The sequence below is a fragment of the Squalius cephalus genome (assembly GCF_949319135.1).
Source record: "Squalius cephalus genome assembly, chromosome: 17".
Taxonomy (NCBI): Eukaryota; Metazoa; Chordata; class Actinopteri; order Cypriniformes; family Leuciscidae; genus Squalius; species Squalius cephalus.
The window spans coordinates 18781107-18795585 of NC_137138.1; the positions used below are offsets into that span (position 1 = coordinate 18781107).

General features: G+C 39.9%; 1 protein-coding gene across 3 annotated transcripts; it reads left to right on the forward strand.

Annotated features, from left to right (window-relative positions):
- The first annotated feature begins 313 nt into the window (after positions 1 to 313).
- Positions 314 to 13577, forward strand: LOC307145020 (uncharacterized protein). 3 transcript variants are annotated; one of them, XM_079847835.1, is made up of 5 exons: positions 930 to 1229; positions 3084 to 3141; positions 5230 to 7400; positions 8112 to 8417; positions 8730 to 13577. In XM_079847835.1, exons 3-5 carry the CDS (start codon positions 5246 to 5248, stop codon positions 8993 to 8995), a joined length of 2727 nt encoding a protein of 908 aa, XP_079703961.1. In that variant the 5' UTR covers positions 930 to 1229; positions 3084 to 3141; positions 5230 to 5245; the 3' UTR covers positions 8996 to 13577. The 3 variants fall into 3 exon arrangements, with proteins under 3 accessions (XP_079703962.1, XP_079703961.1, XP_079703960.1); XM_079847836.1 differs by lacking the exons at positions 930 to 1229; positions 3084 to 3141 and adding an exon at positions 314 to 359; XM_079847834.1 differs by lacking the exon at positions 3084 to 3141.
- The last annotated feature ends 902 nt before the right edge of the window (positions 13578 to 14479 follow it).

The window sequence follows — 14479 nt, forward strand, 5'->3', positions numbered from 1 at the left end:
TGCACTCAATAACGTCCACAATGGTTTTGGACACCCAAATGGCTGTTCCTTCAAATAGTGCACTATTTAAAGTCTCTATGAAAAGTTTTTTGGCTTTTAGTATGAATATGTTAGCCTTACTGTTATCTATAAGCTAGTGTTCTGTGCTCCAAAACAATGACAAAATTCGCATTTAAAAGACCAAACCCATCGGTGAAAATGAAAATCAAGTTGAAATCGGGTTGACATCAGAGTCCAACGTCTCCAACGTTGGACAGATGTTGTATTGTGGTTGAAAATGAAAATCTGGTTGATGTCAGAAACCAACATTAGTCAACTTTCTACTAAAGGACCTTGACAGAAATGTAGTGGAGTAAAAAGTATGATATTTGTCTTTCAAATGTGGTGAAGTTAAAGTAAAAAGTTTCCAGAAAAAAATTATACTCAAGCAAAGTACTGATACTCAAAAAGTGTACTGAAGTACAGTAGGCTACTCAAGTAAATGTACTTTGTTACTGTCCACCTCTGCATCAGAGTTTCTGATCATGCCCTTTCACTGGATATGAAGGAATGAACACTTTGCTGCCATCTCTAGGCGTTTGGTGGGATAAAAAAAGGTTTAAAGCAAAAGAATGCACTTTTTCAGTTTTAGTGAGGAACATAGTTGCATGTGAATGATCCCAGCCAGGGCCCAGAATGATCAACTTGATTTTTGCCATTTTAAAATTTCAAACTTATTTAAAAAAAAAACTATTTTCTTCATGACAAACTGGTTATCTTGTATAAAAAAAATGTAAAAAAAAAAAAAAAAAAGGAAAAAAAGAAGGAAAAGCATGTTTTGCTGCAGCTACGTTATTTGGGCAGTATTTCGTCACAATTAGTTTGTCATTGGTCTAGGATGATGTCATCTTCACAGAAACCCCGCCCCCCACATAGCGCGCTGTCTCATGCACACGCACAGTATACAGAAGCGCACATTGCATTGCGCTGGCGTACCCATTGTTATTGTGTTAATTGTCCATACTGATGAAGTCAAACGTGTTGAACAGTATGAGGATAAACTGCCTGAATGTCACATACTGATGGACATCACTGGATTTGTAAAGTGTAACCCGTACATTAAGGCAGACCATAGATAACCGCAGCTATGTAAATGCCTCGCGGCACTGGAGCGGTATTGTCGCGCGGAGAAACACAAGGATCTAATTTATCACAAATAATGACGATACAGCGGATGTACAGATTTTAACGTAAGTCATTTCTCCTCCTCGTTTTATTTTTGAGGCCTTCAAATGCAATGATGTATCTCTGTGTTTCCTGATAGCTTTAAAATAGCTACTTAATATTTTATTTTCAACAAAATGTCGCCTAGTGAGTAAGTGCGAGCTTTATTGCAGCTATTGTTTATAATAAAAATCCATTATAATAATACAAATAGTTAATGTTTTGGAGCTTAAATAAACGCACCAAAAAATCTACGCAAAACGCTCGAATTGTAATGCAAATAACCTACATTTGAAATATAATTAGCATAATTTTTCTAAGCGCTTATATTGAAATTGTAGTGAAACTGAGCTTAAATGGCGAAGAGATTTGGGCTACAGTAAAAGCGCATCCGAATTTGCCATCAGCATGGCCTAACAAGTGACAGTCAATACTCAATACAGTTGCAAATATGTAGCGGACGCTCTTGTTTTCTCTTTCATTGACTAGTTTAGGCCTAGATAACATTGTGTTGGTATTCATTCTTCTTTTTGTGAAACATCTATGTAAGCGTTTGTTCAGACGTCGCATTAAGCGCAATGCTTGGTCAGTTGTAGAAACAGTAGAAACAAAGGCTCCTGATTACCAACACAGTGATCTCGCTTTCCAGTGAGAGTAACTGGAAATCCAGGAGCAGTGAACGCAATGACGTTTGACGATGCGCGAAATCATTCCACTGGATTTCACCTTCTTATCCTGTTAACCTTTTCCCACAATTTTTATAATGGCTTAAAACAATGCACTCATTTCATTAGGCAAAGAGTTGAGCAAGCCCATGCATCTGTCGCAGTCTGTTGACTCAGTAGTGAATGTAAAACATGCATGGATATGTTAACCCCTGCAAATGTAGATGCTAAATACATTAAAAAAGTGAATAGGCCTATATGGTATGAGTAGCCTAATGATTGAAATGCTTGTGTTGGCTATGTGGCCTTTAATTTGTTTGAAAAGGCTGGTTATGGCGTCACGAAATTACGACTTAGCTCATGAATCATAATTAGCCTAGGTTATGCACAAATAATTTTAAATGTCACAGTTTTGACAATAATCGTATATTTGGCAAAACTTCAAAATTCTCATTAGGCTACACATTGAATTGGAGAGTGATAATTCTATTTGACCAATTCAAATGGCAAATTTAATTTATTAACATACGTAACTCCTTCACTGACACTTTCTTGTCACACTATTTTGTAGGTCACTGGATATATGACCAGCAGATGAATATTGAATATAACTTGTTGATCGAGTGGTAACATTTCTTAGAATATTAGGGGCTCTGTGATTTAATTTGCCTTATTATAGCTTTTAATGAAAAAAGAACAAATTCCATTACCTGTTTGTCATCATAAAACTGAAACTTCCTCTTACTCTATATCAGGATTACATCCCTGTCACATACGATTTTATAAAGTGGTGGGGACAAAATCAGCAATGGCCATGAAGCTTTATTTTTTTCTTTCTTGCTGTATGTCAGATGTACATGTTTTGTTTTCATGGTTCAGTTATCATTTTGCCCCAACATTACTGTATTTATACAACCACACACTGGTGATATCAGTGAAACCTGATCATTGTTTGTAGCTGTGTTGGTGCTCAGTCGGTACCTGAGCTCATCGATGCTGATGCTGTACATCTCTGACAGAAGCACATGCTGATGCCCAAGCGAGTGCTGCTGCACGTGATTCATTGCAACAAAAAAAAAACGTACACATGTGGTTTGTGTGTGAAATACTGCTGATAAGGTGTTTAGTAGTGAGTTAAAGTGATTGGAGTGATGTTGACTTGCAATATGACAAATCTGGGTCAATGTAACCACCCACCCCCCTTCACCACCACAGGCTACAAAAGGCAAGACTGAAAAAAGCAAAGAGGATGAGGATACCATCACCAGGCTCTGTGCGTGAATGTATGCATGTGGAAATAAGAGCATGGTGTGCTGACTCTGTCCTCGGGTCACTCTCTGTGTGTGTGTGTGTGTGTGTGTGTGTGTGTGTGTGGCTGTTGTGTTGGGGTATATGTCTGAAGTGCTGTTGTGCATGCCTCCCTCTACACGAGGTCAATCCAGCCATGTCACATCCTGTAACTGTCCTCTCTGTGCTGCTTTATATTCTCTTTTACACATACTCACACACACTTTTTTCGTTCTCTCCTCTGTTTTCATCCTTTGGTACTTGATTCTTTAAGGAATAAAAATTAAAATTGTGTTATTATTTACTCATTCTCTTGTTGTTCCAAACCCATATTACCTAATTTTTTTCCATGGAACACAAACGCGAAGCCGATTTTCCATGTTCTTTTCCATGCAATAACTAGACTGCAGAAAGACTGAAGCTTTTTTTGCGTCATAAAGAATGTAGACCATTATAAAAATTGTTAAAGGGTTAGTTCTCCCAAAAATAAAAATTCTGTCATCATTTACTCACCGTCATGTCATTCCAATCAAGACATTCGTTCATCTTCGAAACACAAATGAAGACATTTTTGATTAAATCTGAGAGCTTTCTGACGCTTGACGCTTGAAAAAGTTCTTAAAGACATCGTAAAACTAATCTATATGAATTGAGAGTTATAGTCCGAATTCTATGAAGAGACTCGATTGGTTTATATGATAAACAAAAGGAATTTACGCATTTATTCACATATAAACATTGATCAGCAAACATAAATAGAATCTCAACCGAAGAACATACTTGATGCGCGAGAACAAACCTCATCGGTTCTTGTGGAAGCTCTAACTTGCTGCGTAACATAAGAGAATGAACTTCATTGCTTCTCACATGCTCAATGCTTGAGCTTCCGTTTACCTTAACTGATGTGTGCGTTGATGAAGGTTTATGTGAATATGTGATAAATCATATGGATTAGTTTTATGATCTCTTTATGAACTTTTTGAAGCATAAAGTGGTAGTTGCATAGCTGTCAATGGAGGGACAGAAATCTCTCAGATTTAATTAAAAATATCTTAATTTGTGTTCCGAAGATGAATAAAAGTCTTATGGGTTTGGATCGACATAAGGGTAAATTACAGAATTTTCACTTTTGGGTGAACTAACTCTTTTATATAACTTGTACACTATATTCCAAGTCAAACTAAAAATTAAGTTATTATTCAGTCTTCATTTAGTGCAATTTCTTGAGCAAAACACATTTTCTTATTTTGTGCACCACTGAAGAAAGAAAGGTTTATGGGTTTGGAGGGTGAGTAAATGATGACTAAATGTTCATTAATAGCTGATCTATTCTTTAACCTTCTCATTGTCTTTCCACTGACATTCCATAACGTCTAATACTAATGTTTCATACTGTCATTATTTAGAATAATTAGCCGGTCTACTTTGCTCTGTGGAGGGGTGATTAGTGCAGCCATCAGATTATATCTCTATTATTAGACAAATTCTAACATTATTCCATTATCATTCCATTACAAATTATAACATTATTCCATTTACATTGCATTACGTTTTACTATAACGGATGTCTTCAAGATAAACTCTTTAAATGCCTTATTAATCTCTAGCAAAACAATGACCTCTCTTTAACAGTCAAGTAGACAAAGTCGATATGTTGCAAGACAATGATGATAACCAAGAATATCAAATTATGTCAATATTTCCCAGATGTGACATCATTACAAAGCTACCCAATTTATACAATTCTTTACATGGTTTGCTTCGTGCTTGTAATGATTATTTAATGCCTTTGATAGATGTGAACCCCTGGCATTTATGTTAACAAAGGTAATGGGTCAGAAAGATTTTTCTGTTACATTAGGATTTGTCTTACTGACAAGTCTGTGATGTACCCTGCGTGCTTGATGTAATTCTGTGTGCTGTGACTAATATTAACTGTATGCACAGTACTCACATAATGTATGTCGTCTATGTGCACATTTCTAATTTATTATTCATTTCTAATTACACAAGTACCCAAGTAAATGAGCACCGATTAATTTGCCTTTTTTCTCTCTGCTTCCTAACCACGCAGCTTTGCTCAGCCCCAGATGCCTCCGCTCCCTCTTGACGAGCGTATAGTGGTTATTCAGCGCCCCAAAAGTTTGGCATTGCGCGTGGCCTCCCCACCAGCCACATCACAGTCTTCCTCCCACCGCCCAGCCAATCACAACGAGCCCCCTTCCCGCTTACCACAACCCCAACTCCAACCACCCCGTTCCTATCCAAGTTCCAACTACTTGTCTCTGGAATGCAATCGCAGGCAATCGTCCCATGTTCAGAGAGATAAAGGAGAACGAGGGGCTCCCTTTGAGGGCAGCGGTCACAATGCTAGCCATTGTCACAGCAATGGGATTGTAACTTTAGGTCCCAGACCTCACAAGCACACTCATACCATTGACATTAAAGTGTCTTTAGACCAAGGTGGAAGAGGAGGATCTTACATAGACAAAGGCCGCAGCAGTAGTCTTACCCGAAGTGGAAACATCAAGGGGAACAGGACTAAACGGGTGTCCCTGCACTTGGATTCAGGGCAAGGTGAAAGGAAATGCAAAGGAAAGTCTTCCGAGTCAGTGGAGAAGCACCAGAACCATCATCAGAGTCAAAACAGGACTCAGCACAGTATCCATCATCCAAACCAACTTACAGTCTCTCCGGGAGGGATCTTGGAATTTGTACCTGCCCAAAGACAGCAGTCAAAATCCAAGCCAACCAGAGAGAGAGATTTGTCATCAAAGTCTTGTCTTGCAACTGCCAGCTACTCATTGCACAGTGAGAGGGACGTATCATCTTTAGGAAACAAAGAAAACTCCAAACTGGGACCCGGCCACCAACTGCCCCAAGCCCACAGCCTATCCCGTCACCACAGTTCAACCCCATTACCCCATGCTGCCATCCTAAGCCCTCACTACCCTGCTGTTCCACCCTCACTCCCTTCCCGAGCCCCTTCCTCCTACCAGCACATTAGTCAGCCCCGTCCCTCACGCACTAGAGAACTTCGTCCCCAAAGTCTTCACGCTTTGCCTCTCTCTCCTACTTCCTCCCGAGGAGGCTTCCCCAGTCCTGACCACACATGTACTATTGACTTTTCCCACCCTTGTGGCTGTTGGAGGTTGGTGCGTTGTAGAAGAGGTAGAGGTAACTCTGCTGGCTACCACGGTCGTAGTACAAGCTCGTCCTCTTCGTTTTCCCACGCCCAAGGAACAAGTGCTGCCAACGGAGGTGGCGAAACCATGGGATTGAAGACTTTAGGAGGGTGTCTGTCTACTGCTTCCACCACCAACACCTCCTCTTCAAACAGCACTGTCTCTGATTGTCGAACAGGGCTGCTCAGACCTTTAGGTTGCGCATCCTGTTCTGGAGAAGCTGGAGGTTTTGAGAGCCCTGCTGCTTTCCGTAAGAAGCTGGTTGGTGGTTGCTTACCCTGTACTCCCCTGTCCTCATCTGCACCTCTTCGAGCACTCCAGAGTTGTGTCAGTGGGTGCAATCCCAAAGCAAGCCAAACTGGCAGCTCCACATGCAGCTACTGCAGTAGTGACCCTATTGTAGTGACCTTTAACCCACACAGAGGGAATCCTCCTAACATGGGCCGTAATATTGGAGCACATACCATGGGAGGATACCAGCCTGATGATGATGATTACAGTGTACGCACAATCTGGCCCGAGGAGTTAGCAAAGAAGATGACTCGCTCTAAAACCCAACCTATCCACCATAATGCAGGGATTAGCATGGGCTCAGGAAGGACTTGCATGGGCCAAAACCAAAATAGTGGCAATGGCGGAAATCCTGTAATCCTTGACTGCCGGAACCTTATGGAGTTCACTCGCTCCCAGTTGACGGATCAGGCAGGACGACGTAGGCTCCAGCAAGGCAAGATGGCGGTTTTGGACTTTATTGGATCAGGGAATAGTGGGGACCAGGGCAGAGATTCCCTCAAGAGGCTATGGAACAAAGGAGCAGATGCTTGCATGGGGGATGGCAACGGGTTTGATGACGAAGTGCTTCCACAATCCCCATCCCTACGATCTCCTTCTCCAAATTCCCCTCCATCCTTCTCTCCCCCACCCTCTGCTCCTAGCACACTTATTAAGCCCAAACCCAAACAGAGAGAGAGGGAAGGTGGACACACCTTACCCTCTGCACAGTCGCTCCACTTGGTCCTCAACTCACTCAACAGAGAACAAGATGAGGAAAATGGACGAGGTAAAGATGCTAATCTGCAAGTACACAGCAGGTTGAGTGACATCTTTATAATGTGTTGTTAATGATTGACCACTCAGAGAGATGAGCACAATCTCTTCACATTGATAATCCCACTTGAATGTACTGACCTTGATTTCATTTTCTCATCTTCCATTAGGCTGTACGACTTTGTGCACTGATAGTATTCAAATTAAAATGATAGTTCAGTTAATCTGTGGGGTGCATAATCCTCGTTAATTTAGCTTCAAAAGATCGCCAGAGTGACATAACCCATGATGCTTTTGTAATGTAACACAAGTTCAATCGAAATGTTTTTCTGATTAAACCCTTTCTAACTTTAAAACTTTTTCATAGATTTTAGAAGGTTTTATCCTCTCTTTTATGTCTTATTGAAAGTTAAAAATTAAGTTTCGTGAAAGAACTAAAGGATAATAGCCATTCTATGGGGGGATGGGGGGGGGGGGGGGGGAGGGAGAGTGATGAGACTTCAAACAGGAAAGATAAGGAGGATGGATTTCTTCTTACATAAGGGCTTGATGACATTATACTCTGTGCCATATTTAAATGACTGAAAATAATCTAAAAACATTAAAATCCTTTTCCAGCATACCAGCACACCTCTCTAAGATGATCACGTAGAGTAAATTATTTAACAATAGAAGAAAACAAATGTAAGCAATAGTATTGTTTTGTTTGTTTTGTTTTTGCCAGTGCACCTTTCCCTCCCTCTTTCCTCCTCCCTCCCAGCGTCACTGTCTGAGGAGAGTGTGATGACCCCAGATGTGGAGAATGCTGTGATCAGCCCCATCCTCCCTTTCCTTTTTCTGGGTAACGAGAGAGATGCAGAGGATTTGAATCTACTGCTTCGTCTCAACATTGGTTTCGTGGTCAATGTCACAACCCATCTTCCCCTCTACCACCTGGACACAGGCTTGGTGCGTTACAAAAGGCTCCCTGCTACTGACAACAGCAAGCAGAACCTGCGACAGTACTTTGAAGAGGTTTTTGAGTTTATCGGTAAGAGAACTTGTCAACTCTTTTATAGTTTAAACATTTACAGACCCCATGAAATGGCTTGTCAAATGTAGTTTTCTGTCATGTGAAGACTTTCTTATTGAAGCAGGAGGTGTGACCGGGATTGTCCCTTTCTTTTTTAAATAGCCTTATACCCTTTAGCGAAGAACTGCAGATGGTATTACGGGGGCAGGACATTCTGTCATTCTGGCAGGAGAGCATTTGATTGGACCAATCTGTGTAGTGCAGGATGAGTCCTCAATATTTTTGGTTTGTGTTGTTTTTGATGTGTGCCATACCTTTTTTTTTTTTCAGAGGAAGCGCACCAGTGTGGGCGGGGCGTTCTCGTGCACTGCCAAGCAGGCGTGTCCCGCTCAGCAACTATTGTCATTGCTTACCTGATGAAGCACACCCTCATGACCATGACTGATGCCTATAAGTATGTGCGGGGTCGGCGACCAATAGTCTCCCCCAACCTCAACTTCATGGGCCAGCTGCTAGAGTTTGAAAGAGACCTCAACTCTGGGGTAACACCTCGCATCCTCACCCCCAAACTGAGTGGCCTGGAAACACAAGTTTAAAAGGGTGGACCAAGAAAGAAAAAAGAAAACAAGAGGGGAGAAGAAGATAAATAGAAGATGGAATTAATGAAGAGAAATGACTGGATTGAAAATTAGGGTATGATTAAAGCTGTTTAACAAAAGCAAATAGTTGAGATGATATAAATAACCAGAAGATGCAAGCAGTTTAAAAGAAATAGAGAAAAAGAGTCTTTCGTCTGTTTTAATTGAAGTACCTCCGCTCTTTTAAATATAAATAGCACTTATATTATTTGGCAAATTGATATTTGACCTACCCACCCTGATACTCTGTTAATGATGTGCCGATTTTTAATTCAAAATAACTCAATTCACTTAAATTATTATTGTATTACTATTATCAAGTTTGGTTTAATACAAAAGTTATATAAGATTATTTGGGGGAAAACAAATGCAATCAAAGTACTCTATGGCTGTCAAGCACAGAGACTGTGAGATGTGTTGAGACTCTCAGAACTGTGACGTACATCACATTCGAGACCCAAGAGCTGTAGCAAACTTCAAACTCCTTTCCCACTGTGCACAGAACTTTTCTAGACAGATTATTTTTGATTTGGGAGCTCATCTGAAAGTGCTTTTTTGGGTTACTTTTGCGTTAGCTGCATGCCAACTATTTATAAATTTCTCCACTGACATGAAGATTCATTTTGCCTTTGATATTTTTTTCAATACTGCTATTTTTGTTACTTGATTTTATTTCTTGAATCCTTCATCTTAGTGTCTTTGTGTGGGAGGTGTGCAATAGAGACTGATGTTGATGTGGAAGTGGAACTGATTTCATTAATTTTTCGCTCTGACATTGTTTCACTAATGGACATTTTTCATGGGACATGAACCAGCCACTATAATGGCAGATAAAATCCAAAAATCATATTTTTTCTATTTCTTGCTTATGATATTGGACAGAGGGCAATTTGTATAAAGCACTGTGTAATGAAAACAAAAAAAATATGTTAAAAGCAAAAGTGCACAATAGACCATACAATAGTTTTTTTAATTCTCTTTTTTATTTAACTGACTAGTTATTTAACTTTGTGCAGGCAGTGCAACGGCTTAAATTGACACATTTAATTTGATTTTTGTGCTTTCTATGTCTTATTGCTGTCTTTTTTGTGCTGCAAATGGTGTTTTGAAATTATGAGGAGAAAGATCATGTTGAATCGAACACAAAACCTATTTTACATTTTTAATAAGGGATATCTACACTGTTGATTACTGTGCAAAATTACTGTGACTGGATTGGGCCAAGTCATCATAATGAATCTCTCTCTTCAGTATGGTTTGAATTTGCATTTCAGAATTGCACATCAAGGTGACAAGTAGATATTTTTTAGTTTATGCAAAATCTGCAAAGTACCACGACGATAGTGTGCAGATGTAGCTAAAACTGTGCTTTCTGTCATTTGATATTCAGTTCAAGGCATAAGTAAAATGAACACCCTTATCCTTTAATGTCGGCACTATTTTTAAACACCCTGCCTAATTTGAACATGATCAGATTTTAGTGCTCTCAGGACTGTAGGCAAACAATCTGGTTTTGCATTACATACCACAAAGGAAACCAGAGCCCCTTCCTCCATTTGAATTCTTCCTTCATTTTCCTACCTTCGTTTTTCTTTCTCTATGTTCTCTTAGAGACTATGCATTGTTATTGGAATACATTCTGTGGAAAATACTTTGGTTCACTCAGTTCACTGTGAAACACATTCTTCTTCCTGCATGCTGTCAAGTTTTCAGCCTTGGTCCCTGAAGCCTATTCTCATCAGTCTTGACAAGCGAGGAGTTTGTCTGCCATTTCTGAGCTCTTATCTGCCTCACTGAGCCATTGGGCCTTCACACACCACTGCTGTGTCTCCATTAATTTACTCTGCCCAGCAGTGCATGACAAAGTATACTATTTTGCATTTCAGTTCATATGCTCCAGTTCAAAACCCCCTATAGTACCTACAGTAAAGACATGTATAGGTGTCTTCTTACAGGTACAAGACCACAGAAATGCCCCCAAAATCTGTCTGATCCACCTAAAGCCGGGTGCACACTGTACGATTTATAATAGTCCTTTCTGACTGTTGCTTGTTAGACTGTACGAATATGGTGTCACACAGTAGGATCTCAGCTGTCATTAATGTCAAACTGTACGGCAGTCAAGACGTGTTAAAACGGACGCACGCAAAAAGACTCGGCCAGAGTTTTACATCATCAATCCGTGACACGTTCAGTGACATGAGCCGCATTTACATGTGGGATAGAAATGGTGACTAGCAAACAATCTCTTGTGTTAGTATTGATCATGGCTTTTTTTTATTTGCCACACTGCATGACTGCACCTCAAAACTTCTGACACTGCCTGATTTTTGTAAGATTTGATCGCAATGGCTGTCAGCGAACATTTGAAACTAGCGATCAGAGGAATATTTTAGGATTCAGGAAATTTGACTCCTAAAATCATACAGTCTGAACCCGGCTTAAGATGGCTGTTATGAACGACCAGTTCATTGCCATTGCTTTGTTATTTTAGAGTCAGCTGCTGCTTGTATTTGTCACACCGTGACTAGCTGACTGTTTTATTCTGTCTCTTTCTGCTGACAGTGCTTTTGTCTGACACTGTAGCTTGATTATGCCCAGAGGAAACGATTAGGTAAGCAACACCTAATAAACAGGTGTCAGTGAGTTGACAGAGTGCTGATAAATCAGACAAATTCTAATCTAAAAGGCAGGATTAGGCAAAAATTTTAATTTAAGAATCGGTATGCCTTTAGTTCCTGAGTTTGAATTTGGTTTGAATTGACCACATGACACTGCATATTGAAATGACATGGAGGAATTCAACACAGAAATTGAACACACAGTTTACAATACATGCCCTGGCGAAATTAACTAGTGACTATTTTCATTGCTAAACAGATCCTTTGGTATCTGGCATCAGGTACCTTCTTCTTCCATTATTTCTTGTAACATTTAATTGACCATTTAAAAAAACTGCCAGATCCCCCCACCCCATCCCCCATCCCCGCATGAGTAAATGTATAAAGTGTATTATAGGCGAAAAAGTAATGCCAGGGATGCCTTTTGGTACAATAACCGTCTTCCGAGTCAATGTAGCACCTATCAATGGAAAGAAAATTAAGCACTTGGAAGTCTTGTAAATGTTTTGTTTTGGATTTGTTTTGCTCTGTGTTATATCTGTTTGCGCAAAAGTGTATGTGTGTGTGGACACAAGAAGTGAATCTGTGTGTGTTTGCTGTGTGCTAGACATGTTGAGACACGAGAGTAATGTGAGTTCAACCTTCCTACCATTTCTATCAAGAATCCCAACCTCAGGCCTGTTAAATGTCCATTGGCACAACTCAAGCTTGAGTTAGCTTGCATTTGTCAATGCCATGAGCCACTGCTGTATGCCTTCTTTAACCTAAATTTGCTCTTCCAGACATTGGGGGAAATTTTACCTCTTTGTACATTCAATCATACCTTTCACTGTAGAAACAAATACTGGAATCACCTGGCAACACTGAATGGATAGTGCTGGACATCATAGATTGGGTGAATTGCTGTTGGCTGTCCACATCTTGAGAATCTCAGTGTACGAAAGCTGAATTTGTTTATAAAATGTGTGCAAAGCGTTGAAACTGGATACTATATATGACCAGTGTTTCCTGTGTTGAATAATCTTATATACAATATATGGTTTGCACATAGAAATGAACTAAATGTAAAGTTTTGTGTAAAATTAGTTTGGACATGTTGTAAATTTGTGAATTGATTCTTTCTGTGACTTTATTCATGTATGTAATGCTTGTTCTTTTTTTAAAATTATTATTATTATTACTATTGTTATTATTATCTAATTTTTGTGCCAAATTTTGAAATGAAGGTTGGCTTTGAAGGTTGGCATCTTTAATATTGACAAAAAGAAGTGCCCTCTAGGATAAAACATGTTTGAACTGCTCAGTTATCAGTGTCTTACCTTGTTCCCCGGCGATATGATGTTGTCATACTCTGTTACTGTACACTTTACCTGCAGATTTTCTTACCTAAACTAAACTGCTAAATTGCTCATTGAAGATGTTATATTTTCACATGTTCATTTTTGTTTGATCATGGCAATTTTATCAGTGACTCTTTGGATAGAGGTTTATAGAGATCCCTCAAGGGTTGAACTTCGATGTACTTTGAATGCATGTTGCTCCAAACTGACCTTCCAGTCTTCTCTCCCCTTCCTACTGACTCAGCCGTTCTCCCCTGTGAGAATTCAGTGCCCGTGCTGCTTCAGAGAGAAGACGGACATGGCAGCCTGTGTTGGATTGACCATATACTTGTGTGTACTTCAGTTTATCACTGACAAATGATGGGGCTTCATCCTTTTTCCTGTTTAAAACTTTACTGTGAGAGACTGTGATACTGTTGTGAAGCAAAAACGATTAAAAGTGTTAGAATGATCCTTGCCGGTAATGACTATGAGAATAACATACCTCTAAAAAAAGAAAAAAAAAAAGATCGGCTTGTTATAGAATTATTCATCGATATGATGTTCTTGCAAAGCTAAAATGATTTGTCGAAATAAATTTTTTACAACAAATTGGCTATACTGCAGTGTTTCTTTTTTTATATTGCTTGTGACACGAAACAAATGTGGTATCTTGTTGCATTAGTCAAACACTCCCATAAGCCCACCCTAACCAGGACCAGTTCATTCAGAACCAGGGATGTTGGTTTGGAAATTATTGGTTGTTAGTCAATGAGCTGTCAGATTACCATTGACAAATCAGCAGTGTAGCCCACCAGTTACATAATTGTTAGCTGCTGTGTTGTGCGACTGCGCTGTGATTTGGCACCCCAAGGGCTTGGATCAATAGTCAGCATGGTCTAATACAGGACACCTATCATATCAAAGTGAAACCTAGGTGCTGCTCTCTCCGGGAGAGACCTCTCTGGACTCGGTTTGCATTGACTTTTCGGCGGCGTCCTTGTCGCAGTCTAATCTACTCCTCCTATAGGGATCCCTCCTGTGACCGCCTACTTGCAGGCCACTTCAGCGTTAACGTCAAGATGATAGAACAAATCTGAAATGGTAGTGTGCCTGAGAGGGATGAGGAAAGAAACTGGGGCAAAGGCTTTTAGAGTGTGTGTGGAATCGTGTGCACATGTGAGAGGCCAGCATAAGAATGCTCAAGGCAACGCTGCTGATCCGTGTCCCCAAAATCTCCATGTAATATTGGTGAAACTTGATGACTCAATTGTGTAGCCTGGTCTTGAGGGCATGAATGTAGAGTAGGCCTAATAAAATAAGTGCAAGTTCTCTATAATAATTAGACGATGATAACTGTACAACAGCTAGCTCCAGTTGAATTTGATTGGCTGAGGGTTGTTCCAAGAGTGCTTATATAGTCCAGACACATACTTAACACAAGTAAGCAAGCATTTGTGAGTGCTTGACCAGTGCACATTGTTGCGCTTGGTTATGAATTG